General features: G+C 55.0%; 4 protein-coding genes across 4 annotated transcripts in view; 3 read left to right on the top strand and 1 right to left on the bottom strand.

Moving 5' to 3' along the window:
- Positions 1–1,333: 1,333 nt before the first annotated feature.
- On the top strand, positions 1,334–4,369 carry BP01DRAFT_360099 (uncharacterized protein). The gene has a single exon (XM_025575838.1). The coding sequence runs from the start codon at positions 1,695–1,697 to the stop codon at positions 4,215–4,217; it is 2,523 nt and encodes an 840-aa protein (XP_025427735.1). The 5' UTR covers positions 1,334–1,694; the 3' UTR covers positions 4,218–4,369.
- A 228-nt stretch (positions 4,370–4,597) lies between these two features.
- On the top strand, positions 4,598–6,980 carry BP01DRAFT_360097 (BAR and SH3 domain-containing protein). The gene is made up of 4 exons (XM_025575837.1): positions 4,598–4,943; positions 5,025–5,342; positions 5,399–5,515; positions 5,564–6,980. Exons 1-4 carry the CDS (start codon positions 4,833–4,835, stop codon positions 6,860–6,862), a joined length of 1,845 nt encoding a protein of 614 aa, XP_025427734.1. The 5' UTR covers positions 4,598–4,832; the 3' UTR covers positions 6,863–6,980.
- A 70-nt stretch (positions 6,981–7,050) lies between these two features.
- Positions 7,051–9,174, top strand: BP01DRAFT_394814 (DNA helicase ZGRF1-like domain-containing protein; the record flags this gene model as incomplete). Its single annotated transcript, XM_025578349.1, has 1 exon — positions 7,051–9,174. One exon carries the CDS (start codon positions 7,051–7,053, stop codon positions 8,959–8,961), a length of 1,911 nt encoding a protein of 636 aa, XP_025427733.1. The 3' UTR covers positions 8,962–9,174.
- A 1,223-nt stretch (positions 9,175–10,397) lies between these two features.
- The window catches only part of BP01DRAFT_161478 (putative nuclear migration protein (ApsA)), a 5,772-nt gene continuing 3,520 nt past the window's right edge, over positions 10,398–12,649 (bottom strand). The window contains exons 3-4 of the mRNA XM_025570701.1: positions 10,622–12,647; positions 10,398–10,571 (exon numbers count right to left, since the gene is read on the bottom strand). Coding sequence (XP_025427732.1) covers positions 10,495–10,571; positions 10,622–12,647 — 2,103 coding nt within the window. The 3' untranslated portion in view covers positions 10,398–10,494. The remainder of the gene's footprint in view (positions 10,572–10,621; positions 12,648–12,649) is intronic.

Raw genomic sequence — 12,649 nt, 5'->3', positions numbered from 1 at the left:
CGTATACTTATAACGACGACTCAATCCCTGCATGGGCTTGGCACCCTCTGACCACAGCCCACGACAAAGATTCGACCTTCTTTTAGTACTGTGTACGCCGTACTGCCGGACAACTAGGCTGCAGCCAAGTCTTGAGGGAATGTCAAAGACACAGATTTCTGCTCGTTGCATTGATCTACGCGGGGTGCTTACTGCCGTCCGACTTCCCCTCACTTGGTTTCCGCTTACTCCCGCTTTCGGATTGTGCTATATACTGTACAGTGCAGTACATGCTGGAGGTTCGATTTGATGATGTGATGATCTCACTCTTCTTTGAGGTGTTTTGTCTGGCAGTGGGACATCGTTGGTCTGGTTGATGGGCAGAGTGGACACTTCTTCTTGGGGTTCTTCGCTGGAGGATGGTGTACTTCGTACGAAGTGCACTCTCCCAGCTAACTACAGTAACGTACAGTAGGAGAATAGCCTCGGCTCATCAGAGCTCGGTATAAAATAACTTGTTAATACAGTACCCCCTCACCGCTGCACCATGCACTTCACAGCCTAGCACGTCACTCGACGCCGTCCGTGCCAGCAGCCGCAGCCACCAACGCCACCAACGCCCTCGTACGTAGCTGACTACCGTAATTCACTGTAACTATTATGTTGCAGTAGGCGCTAAGTAGGGGCTGTGTGGCTGGCGGGTAAATGCACAGATCTCCTTCTCCCCACTTGAACTTTACTACTCTCCAGCCTGATGGTACGGATGAATGCTCGTATCGGTGATCGCTGCCGCTGGTGCTCCAGGTTGGCAGCGGATGATCTGCTTCGCGTTGGCATAACAGTATTGTACTGTGCCTACTGCACGGCAGTCAGGGTGCGGGATGGAGGGGCTCTGGATGGATGGATCTAGAACCAAGGGGATGTTTTTGTGTTGGATATATTTCGGGTAATGGGTGACTGAAGGTATTGCTTAATGCGGATGTGCATTTACATACTACCTACTATGTATATCTCTACAGTTTAGGGGAACTGTAGACTTATAACTGCTGATTTGGGTATTCGCGGTCGTATTTCATCATGGATGTGGGCTACTGGATATATGTAGGATATAATATATTAGTATAGGAGGACTGGAAATTAGGATGGTGATCTGGAATATGACCTGAGCGTATGGACTGAAAGGGTGAAGGGTTAGTAGTGTACTGTGTATGGTAAGGGAGGGTCCAGACCGGTCGAGGAGCGGTGGGGAGGGGATTGGTTCTAGACATCCGGGCAAAAAAGATATGATATGAGAGATTTGAACTGGCTAATATGTATCTTCTTGACAACTGTATCTCATGAGGGATATGATGTAGAGTAAGTACTTCTATCTCTCTGGGTTACAGACTGGATTATGTCCTTGGGTCAATTGCAGGACCTGATCGCTATCTCAACTCTGTTAAAACTACCTAGTAGTTAGTGCCAGTCTGGCGGGAAGATATGATTCCTGCCGATTTCTATACTATACCATAAGTTAACCAAGGAAGCCACAGCCCGCACAGCAACTCAACTCGACTCAAGGCAATCACCCAAACGTCCCTTCCTCCGCAACAATGGCGCCCACGCCATACAGTCGCTGCCCCCGGGGCGTTGCTCTTCCATCGCAGATATCACTTAGCTACTACTTCTATCATATGTCCGCGACATAAATACTCTGCAGCTTAGTCTCTGGCAACATGGACCGTCTGCGAAGATCCAAGTCTGCGCGCTCCGTCCGCAGAAGCCATCACAGCTCCGTCGCCAGCGACACCCCCGATCCTGAGATGACCAGGCAACATGCCACCACTGCTGCCTCGCTCGCCATGTTGCGCTCCAAGTGTTCCTACGACGCTCTCGGCGGCCCGGGGAATATGGCAGTCCCGTCGAGAAGACATCGATACACGGGGTCACAATCCACCGCAGGATCCTCTCGCCCCTTGACCACCACCGACTCCAGCACACACGACGAGGACTACGCGTCCGCCGCTCTTCCGTCCATAAATGAGTTCCAAGGACTCGACAGCCATGGCTGTTTTCCTGCTTCGTCCTATAGGCGTCTGCGCAAGTCGCGGTCCATGTTCTCTACGGGGCAGCGTTCTTCTCGCACCTCTCACGGAGCCTCTTCCCCTGCAAACGATGCTTCGATCGCTAGGAGCGACCAATCCCCGCGCACTTATCGCAACCTGCGGCGTTCAATGTCTTTCCTCCGCGGGGAAAAGTCGGCAGCTGGCCCGTTACGACATGTGCAGAGTCATGAAACCGCGATCGACTTGGCTCTCATTCAGTTTCAACAGCAATCAGCCGAGAGTTCTCCCCAAACGGAACAACCGTGTCTGTCTGTCCCCAAGACTCGACGAGAGCACAGGCCATTCAGAAAAACGCTCCGTTCACACACATCGGCTGCGGGTGCTACTGGCTCCCCGTCGGGCCATCACGGAAAAGTGAGATCTTTGTCGTCGTCGATCAAGAAAGGGATTAAAAGAGTGCTGGGTCTTGCAAGGCCATCTGCGGGTGGGATGGAAGGGCGAGGAGCATCTCCATCCTCTCAGCACAAGACACAGACGAATAGTCACAAACCAAACGATAGCCCACACACCCCGAATACGACTCGTCATGAAGCCACCTCTCGCACTCAACAATACCCAACAGCTGGGGTCACGGAAAGCTCAGAAAGCTTGGCTACTAGCCGCTCTCGCGTGACAAGCTGGGCAGACTCAACAACTGCAAACACTATCGTGACGGGCAACCTTGGTGGTCGAAGCCACTTGTCAGTGATTGAAGAAAGAGCCCATTCGGAGCAAACCCTCACAGAAATTCCTTCCTACGAGAACAGTCCAGTCGCCGCTCGGCCTCTGAGACCAACCGGCCAGATTGACAGCCAACGATTGTATTCCGCTCTGATGAGAAGAATCGGTGAAGGCAGAGCACCAGAGACAAGCGCAAGCATTGCACTTGGTCATGTCAAAGCGCATCATATCGTTCCAACACCTGCTGCTTCAGTAGCTGTGCGTCATCATGGGCAAACAGTCCGTAAGATCCCCAGCGACGAGTCCATTCCGTCTACCCAATCCTTCATTACTGCAAATGCCGGTACGGTGACGCCTCAGCGGTTCTCGCAGCCCTTGGCATATTGCTTCCCAGAGAGCCCCTGCTCTGACAGGAATCGATTGAGCATGTCTGGTATTTCTTGTGACAAGGGCACTGCAGGTCCTGGCATGAACAAGTTTATCGAAGGGCTCGTCCGGCGCCCAGGAACTCCCGACCAGCAAAGTCCAGCGGCCGTATCCAACTCCCCCAGTGTATATTCTCGATCCACCGGCGGCAAATCACTCGATGCAAAGGATATCCCAGACGAGCCGGGAACAGCTACGATTTACGACACTCAACGAACTACTTACAGCTCACCAAAGCATCATTCGCAAACTCAAGCAGACCGAGCACCCGTTCGGCCCAGCACGGATTGGAAGCAATGGATGCACACGGAGATCGCAAAGATTGAGAACATCAAGCCCCTTCAATCTCATTATCGCGAGCACGCGCAGATCTACAGCGATGAGGATGACTTCTGCCAGGGTTCCTATGGCTTGGTGGAGAAATTCGATGGCGGTGTTTTCATCGATGACGAGATGTGGTCGAATCGCAAGATTTCTTCGACCAGCAATTTCTCACGGCCCTTCAGTCGATCGTCGAGTGCCCGAACAGTCGTGACTATGCAGAAAGAGCAAGCAGACGAGCCAGTAGTTCCGCCGCCGCCTGCTAGGCCACCGTCTCCATGCTCCAGCCACAGTTTACTCCACCATGACCCCTTCCATAGTCCAGTCGAGTCTCGAAGGGATTTCGCCTCTTCACCGATGCGCTACATCTCAGCAAACCGCTTCCGCATGCCCGAATCGCCAACTCCCCGAAGAGACAAAGCTGGTGGCTTCTCTCAGAAGATGGCAAGTGCCACGTACGGCAGACATCCGGCCCGCGGCCCCACTGTGTCGCGGGACGTCAGGTCCCTGCATAGTCGATCGGGTCGGGGGTATCGCGACCATCAGCGACTGACCAAGGAAAATGTGAAAGCTGAGGAGTACGAGATCAAGGGCCAGGATGGTTCATCGCCGAACTCGTGTTCGCCGATATCGAGCAAGCGTATGGTGGAGATGTTCTTGGAGAGCCGACGACGCCAGGCTGGCGCGGACGGGACTGACAGCGGGGCTGTGGGGGCTTTCATATAGTTATGTAGGGCTTTGGATGCTGACAGGATGTAAACTTGCTACCACTGGTGTCCATCATCTGGCGCGGCTTAACTAACGTTACTATCGACTCCTCCTTAGATAAGAAGCATTTGTTTAGGGTGAGTATGGATAATTAGTGGCGATCAGTAGCGATCAGTAGCGATCAGTGTCATGAACAGTATATATTTGTAAATTGGCTCAGGATTCGTGTTTTAAAGATGGAGAGTAAGTTCGAGACAGGGGGAGGAATTTGTTTTACTGTGTACGCCGTAGCGGCGGGCCAAAGCCACCCGAAATGGACAATGGCCAGCCCAGCCAGGCTGAAACATAAACACCACCACTCACTTTCCAAGGCTGCGTCATCTCTCTCTTTCTCCCTCCCTCCCTCTCTCTTTCTCTGTGTGCTGTTCCTCTCTGTCTAGCTGGCCTATTAGTCTCTTTCTCTTTTCTTTTCTTTTTTTCTCTTCTCCTTTCTTATTCACTGCTTCAATTAAAGCAACAGTGACCTTAATCTTCTTATGCTTGTGGTCCCCCACCCATGGCTGTTTAGTGAACCTTCCCTTCATCCCCTCGATTCGATCCCCTCTTTGCTCCTCCGAGGGGCCACGCGGCACCATGCAGTCGATGCAAAGGCAGATTGGCCGCTTCATGAAGCGCTCCGCCGACGAAAGCCAGGTTGCGATTCTTCTCAAAGACTTTGAGGAAGCGGACAAGCTATTAGGCCGAGTATGTAAACACCGTTGAACTACACTACTTACCCAGTACTTCTCCCCACAGTCTCCAACTAACGTTCGGCTGCTCCCTCAGATCATCGAATTCACCAGCGCATGGCGCGATGCTTGGTCCTCACTGCTCATCCACCAGAACCGTATGCTGAGCGAATTCAATTCCCTGTATGCTCCCATCCTTGGATCGTCCGACTCTTCGACCGGCCAGAAAGCTGTTCCGACTCCGCAAGAGACATTGGCGCGGACAGATAAGCTTCGGGAGCAATACGAGGAGCTCCGGCGAGAGATCCTGGCCGACATTGCCGCGGTGGACGAGCGCATGATCCAGCCCGCAACCCAGGCTCGAGAGTACCTGATTCCGATGAAGAAAACGATCAAGAAACGCGATGATCGCAAGGTGTGTCTTTTTTTTGTCATATCGGTCCGGCTGTGCTGATTCAATTTTCGGGGTAGCTGGACTATGAGCGCTACCAAGGTCGTGTGGACAACTATACCAAGAAAACGAAGCGATCGGATCGTGACAATGCAGCCCTGGTCAAGGCTGAGAGTGACTTGGCGAGAGCAGTCGAGGTAGGGGACTCTTCCGGCCCTCCATGCGACGTGGACTGACCAGCGCAGGATTATAACGCTGCCGACGAACACCTCCGCCACTGCCTTCCGCCGCTGATTGCTGCAGCGTTCTCCCTGCTCCCCCGTCTGCTGGCCGCGCAGATCGAGCTGCAAAACACCATGTTGGCCCGGTACTACACCGTGGTGCTGGAGTACAGCCAGGACGAACAATTCCCGGTCCCCGCACCGCCGATGGAACATATCGTGGAGGACTGGGAGCGCGCACATCTGCCCGTTCAGCAGGAAGTTGAGAATTTCGCTAGCATCGCCAATGGTAGGACCGTTCGCATGTCCCCGGTGGACGAGCACCCGCGCAACGGTCATAGTTTTATCAGTCGCCCGGTGAACGTAGTATCCAGCTACTGCCGGTCACCGGGCGCTCACGAAGACACGCCGCCACCGAAGCCCCCACGGCCGGTGTCGCCGAATCCTGCAGCTATGCCGCGCAAACTCCCGCCGCCAGCGCCGCCAGCAGCTCAGTCTAAGCTCCCGCCTATGCCACCGCCGCCGGCCTACGACACCAAGCCCCGGCCGAATCTCGAAACAAAGCCGAAACCGATACCCCGACCAAAACCGCAGCTGTCGGCAGCCGCATCCACGTCCTCTCTGAACCTCCTTTCGAGCTCGAGCCAGCACCTCTCGCCGCAAGCCTCTGTCCCCGCGACATCCGCCTCGTCCCCTGCAGCTGAATCCTACGTCTCCGCTGCTGAATCCATCCACTCTCCGTCTCCGGGTGTGTCTTCCGTCGCAGCTCGAGCGGACTACTTCAGTCGCAACAGCAACAACAACAACAACAACCACCAGTATACGTCGCCAGCAGCCTCTGCTGCGGCGGCAGTGTCCCCGGGGCTCTCTTCCGTGGCGGCTCGAGCCGACTACTATAGTCGGTCTGACAGCCATGGCCGGCTCTCGCCTAATGTATCAGCATCCACCCTGTCTCCTGCCGCGGCCGGTGTCTCCCCCGGCTTATCGTCCATCGCGTCTCGTGGGAACCATTTCAGCCGCTCCAACAGCAACAACCGACAGCCATCTCCGTCCCCATCCCGTGCAGCAGTGTCCCCGGGAACGAGTACGCTGCTGGCGGGCAAGAAGAAGCCACCGCCACCGCCGCCGCCGCCCCGGATGAACTCGCAGAACGCGCTGTTCGTGACGGCGCTGTATGATTTCGGGGGGCAAGGGGCGGGGGATTTGTCTTTTCGCGAGGGCGACCGGATTCGTGTGCTGAAGAAGACGGAGAGTACGGATGACTGGTGGGAGGGGGAGCTGAGAGGGGTGAAGGGGAGTTTCCCGGCTAACTACGTGGAGTGACCGGGGTATCAAGTAGTCATCATAGCGACACTGCAGAGTCTGAGTAATAGTGCGGAGTTTAGCGTTTCAGACAGCATACGATGGTTAATCAAAATAATGGCACGAGACGAGTACGGAGTATGAAGTGCGAAATTATGAATGTAACTACGGAGTACAACTGATAGAGTAAGTTACAGTAGACGGGAGTGATGGCCTCAGGCGAACCGCGGCCTGCCGCCGGGGATCTCCCGATCTTTTCTCCGCTCGGCTTCTCCAACTTACAACAATCCAGATCCAAGACCTCCACGAAATCATCATCACGCTCGACTGCGACCGGACTCATCCAATGGTCCCTCCAACAAGGGCTCTCAACCCTGACAGCCCTTTCGCTGAGCGATACAGACACAGCAACAACATCCGAATACAGCAGCGCTCAGCACCGAGAAACCTCCCCCACGCGAACCCCGATCGATAACTACGCCCATCCATACACCATCCCACCACCACCACATCACAATACCACACCAAAAGACCGCAAAATGACCTACCACTCCACCCCCTCAACCCCCTACCACCACTCCTCCGCCGCCACCTCCTCCACCCAAGCAACATTCGCAACCCCTCTAACCCAAAACACCGCCCCCGTGATCAAACACCGCTGCCTCTTCACGCACGACACCCGCCGAAAGGCCAAACGCTGGCAAGACGGGTACCTGCGCTACCACACCTTCAACAAACGGATCATGGCCTACGACACGAGCGGGAACTTCATCGGGGATCTGCATTGGCGGCAGGAGGAGGCCCCCCAGGAGGGGGATGAGGTTGAGTTGGATCGCGGCGTGTTGGTGCAGGTTTGTGAGGCGGTGGGGAGGTCGGAGACGGATTTGAGTGGGATTCTTCCTGCTGCTGGAGGATCTTCTGCGGCGGGGCAGGGGGTCTCTGTGGGGGAGGGGGGAGGTCTGGGTCTGGGTCTGGGTCAGGGTCAGGGTTTAGGGAGGGGCAGGCAAGGGGTTGTCGCTGCGTCGCCGTCGCCTTTGAGGTCTAGGGATACTGTTCGTTCTGTATCGGGGGTGCACTCAGGGAATGGGTCTCAGCTGTCGATGCGCTCGTTGAATGATTTACTGGGGATTCGGAAGACACTTGGTGCGGGGACTGCGGCGACGTGGAATGTACATGGTCGCGATGGGGAAATGTCCGCTACGCGCGCGGCGAAACGACCGAGGGTGGAGGCGCAGCAGCAGCAGCAGGCGCAGGCGCAGGGCAAGCTTCCCTCTCGTCGACCGGCTCAGCCCCGGTTATCGGCGGTCATTGATTTGACGGGCTCGTCGACCACTTCCGCTGCGTCTAAGCCGGCCCGACCGCAGCTCCACGATGCATCGGCGAGGAACGATGCTGGTGAGGTCTCCCGGGAGGGTGAGAGCGGTACCTCACAGGTACAAGCATCGCGCGGGGTTACCAGTAATCCTCAGCTGCAAGCATCCAAACAGCACAGCAATCCTCAGCTGCAATCGCGCAGCGGCAGTGGCATTCCACCACCGCAGCCATGCCCTCCCAAACCAGACGAACCGCCCGTGCTCCTCCGACTCTCCACCAGCAAACCCCGCAAGAAGCTGATGTACTCGGCCTTACTCCCCGGCGGTGGACAGATCGTCAAGCCAGCGTCATCTGCTTCTGTAGCACCAGCACCAGCACCAGCACCACCATCCAGAAACAACAAACCCTCCGTACCCCCCTTACAACCAACCAGCACAACCCCCTCCCCCGCAATTATACCAAAAAGCCACGACTTCGCCCCCTCAACCTCCACTCAAGCCATCCTCAATGAGCTAACCGATCTACCCGAATCAACAACCACCCCGGCAACGACTACAACGACAACAAGACCACAGCCCCACCGGCCCCTTCATCTGCACCACCACCACCCCACCAAATCCAGCCCCAACCCAACGACCCACACCAGCCTCCGCAAATCCTACTCCGACCCCACAGCCCTCACCAGCACGACATCCACGGGCCACAAAACAAACCCGGACCCCTCCCCCTCCGATCAAGGCCCCTGGACCCGCGAAGCCCTGGATTTATTTGAGTTTTGGCCCGCGGGGCGAGTGAAACCCGTTTAGCGAAGGCTTTTCGTCTTTATGGATGGTCGTGTGTGCGGGAGAAAGTCCGCACAACGGAAGAATCGGACGTCCAGGAGCGGGAAGTGAAGTACTGTATGCGACATGATGGGAGGACTGGTGACTCCGGCCGGGACGAGCCTTTGTCCACATCCCGAGAACGGATATGCTCTAGGTAACCAATATGGTTAAACCACACACACCCCGGGAGGAAAGGGAGGGGTGGGCGGGCTATATGTGCTTACGTTACTTGCCTACTTACTGTATGTATGTATGTATGGATGTATGTATACTTTGAGAATTATGATACCCTATTTATGCCTTTGTTGAATAGGCTGCGATTATGATACAGTGGAGAAATCAAACAGCGTCACGGTGCATTAAACTAGCTTGAAAAACTTGCCACGCAACTGGGACATATATATACATTGTTACATGGTATGCTAAGATCCTTGACCCGCTATGCTGTGCCTTGCTCTACTGTACTAGTAACTAGTACCTCAATATTCGCAAGTCATACAGTTGGAGGGGTGGACCAGATTCACCGAGTAGTGAGAGTATACTCATTGTTATGCGACCCCTACACCTTAGCTCACGGCTGAACCATACAGGCAGACACACTCTCCCCAACTCCACCCAAACACTGCCCTACACCAAATTCACACAAGTTACGGGATATAAAGAACCTACACCCCAGCCCGATACCAGATCCAACCACCAAGGCATATTTGAGTATGTGGAGTTCGATTGTCATTGTATAAGCCCAGATAAAGAGGGAAAATATCAATATCAATATCAAGCCCGCCTGAACAATCACCAGCTTCGCCAAAAAGCCCAGTCCAGTGAACTAGGAACCAAAACAGACCGATACTGGGTATGTCATCCCCCTTTCAATGATGAGCCAATGAGCGAAAGTGAGAAGAGTAAGTGGTGGAAACCGCTTCAAGCCGCTGGGCCATGCAGAGGACGGGTCAACTTTGTCAACCGTCAACTGTCAACACATAAGAAAAAAAAATAGAGTAAGCACATGTCACTAGTTGGGGTGGGTGGTGGTAGATGTGGTCCATGGGGTTATATAAGTTAGGTGGAGTTATTCTTGATCATGCGACGGGGACAACTTGGGACACTTCGCGCAGCGCAATGAGTGCAAGACAAACAAAAACCAGAAAAAAAAAAGAATGACGAGAAATCAAAAAGCCATCCGGGCACCGAGAGTGGAGGTTAGGGGGAGAGAACCAAAGCATGTCAAGGCCCGTTCTCGAAGCATTAAAAAAAGTAAATATAGAGAGACAAAGAGGGTTGGAATCGATGTTACGGTTCGAGATGGGCCCGGCGGGAATTAGACAAGTCCAGTAGACAACCTAAGGACATATGCAAGTTCCAGACGCTCAGTGTGCAGGTATTCAAACTCCAGAGAAGTGCTCCATGTTGCCCAGTACGAGAACAATGGGATGCTGATAAAGAGACTCGTGCAGAAACAAACCACAGCTGCAGGCAAGAGCCCCGCCGATCGACGCAGCTCAATTCTCAAGTGCGTTAATGATGGGAATGAATCCGGTTCACCCGCGGGCTATATTTACTTGTCCTGGACAAGGCACTGACATCATGTTTGCCTAATCCAATTAGCTGCGGACAGTTGGGACCAAACAGATTCAAAACTTACCATCACAGCACGCTCGCACGTTCTCGAGTCGGTCCCCCTGGCTTTCTTGTCTCTCCATCGTATGTCGAAAGTCATCGTGGCTGTCACGGGTGTGTATGCTTCCTTCATGAACACTCGAGCTGGCATAGCGCGGACCCTTGCGACCAAACGAGCCCTTGATCGTCGTGTTCAGAATTGTGCTGAGCCGCGAGCTAGAGCCGTTCCTTTGCTCAGTGAACGATGACGGTGCAGCAAGCGAAGGGGAGCCTCGTCCCGGCGTTAGGGTGCGACGGGATGAAATGGTAGAGCCAGCCCGCTCCTTCGGCCAGTTTCGTGCAGTACGACTGCGCGAGGAGGAGAATGAGAGTCTTGAGGTCTGGCGGGAGCGTGAGCGGAACTCAGGGTTGAATTCATCGATGTCTTCCAACGAAGCGTTGCCCTCCTGTTCTTCGCCATTCTCGGCCGAGTTGCGCAGAAGCAGGTACGACAAGGCGTTGAACCAAGTCTCGTGTCGCTGACTGGTGGTTGCTGTAAAGCGAACCCGGCGGCCTGGGCTGACCACCTCCAGACTCCTGCAGTGCAGGCCAGGGGGGTAAGGGTTGTCATCAGGCACGACTCTAACAGCCTCGATGGGAACACTCTTGGTCTTCAGTTCACGCGTGCCAGCGGTCTGGGGATCCTGCGCACTCCAGTACAGCGTACGTGTATAGGGGTGAACCCAGAAGTAGCGTCGATGTCTTGTGCTGGACACCTCGCCCGTGACAGTCTTGCGAGTGTACTTCCACAGAAACTCGCCAATCATCGTTTGTGTAATAGCCTGGATCATCCTCGGGTCTGTACCGGCGGCATAGCCCTGAGGACCAATGGGCTGCGCAGCGAATCGCTCGTCGATCTCAGATGCAAAGGATGACACTGACGACCGCCGTGAGATGTGACTGTGGCTCTCGCTTCTCAACTTGACTCGGGAGGTCGTCGTGGACATCGAGCTGACTCGGAGACCCTGCTCGTTGGGAGTCCGCGGGCGCTGGCTCACGTTGGTCCTGTGAGCGGAAGCTGGCGCAAGAGGAGGGCCCATCAAGGTGGGAGAACCTGGCCGTTGATCCAATGATTGTTTCTCGGCTGCCATGATCATCTCCTTGTGGTCGTGAGGCAAAGCTGGGTGGCTCTGGATGCTTGACGTATGGCTAAGCGAACTGCCCGGCCTGAGCTGGTGGGTTGGGAGAGAGGATTGAGAGGACTGATGAGTGGGACGAGTGCGTGCTCGGGGTGTGGCAAACGGTGAGGTGTTCTGTTCCTTGGCTTTGTCGCTGTCCGGAGGAGAGAGTGGCCGGGCGGTGACACGATCCATGAGCAGCTGGTCAATCTGCTTCGACGACAGAATTGTTTGCGCACCCTGGTCAGCCCGTTCCGTCCGACTAGACGACCGCTGTCGCGTGTGGCGTGGGACAACATTGCCAGAGATGGCACCTAGAGGCAGAGTGGAGTCTGGCTCCGGTCCGTTTGTACCACTGGCTGCATTCTTCCTTGGACTGTCATCGTTGACCACAAGCAATGGCAGTTCAGCAGCAGGGAGACCCTTGACCATATGCATGCTGTGATTTGGTGGCGCGTTTTCATCCATCAGCTGGACCGGGGGCACCGCAACTGCCGACGGAACATGTTTGACGGGGCTCGTCTCCACCGCGTGCACTTCGGATAGCGATATTTGAGGGGCTTCGACCACCGGGATCTCGTGCAACTGCGGTGCAGCTGGTTCCGTGCTTTCCGACGCAATGAGAGAGAGATTCAAATCTGCAAGCTTGGGCTCGGCAATCTCCCGCTCAACAGCAGCTGCTACCTCCGGCTCAGCCGACCGTTGCAGGGTAGCCATCACGGGCTCGGTTTCTTGCGAGAAGACCGAGGATACAGCCAATTGTGGAAGCTCAGGTTCTGGGTCTACACTCCGCTCAACAGCCGGTAAGACGGGTTCTGTCTGCTGTGTGGCGATCGACGACAGACTCAATGCTGGAAGCTCACGTTCACGCTCAACTTCAACAACCTTTTCAATGA

Source organism: Aspergillus saccharolyticus, assembly GCF_003184585.1.
Source record: "Aspergillus saccharolyticus JOP 1030-1 unplaced genomic scaffold BP01scaffold_43, whole genome shotgun sequence".
Lineage (NCBI taxonomy): Eukaryota > Fungi > Ascomycota > Eurotiomycetes > Eurotiales > Aspergillaceae > Aspergillus > Aspergillus saccharolyticus.
Note: the sequence above shows the minus strand (reverse complement) of the source record. Positions and strands in the feature narration are given on the sequence as shown.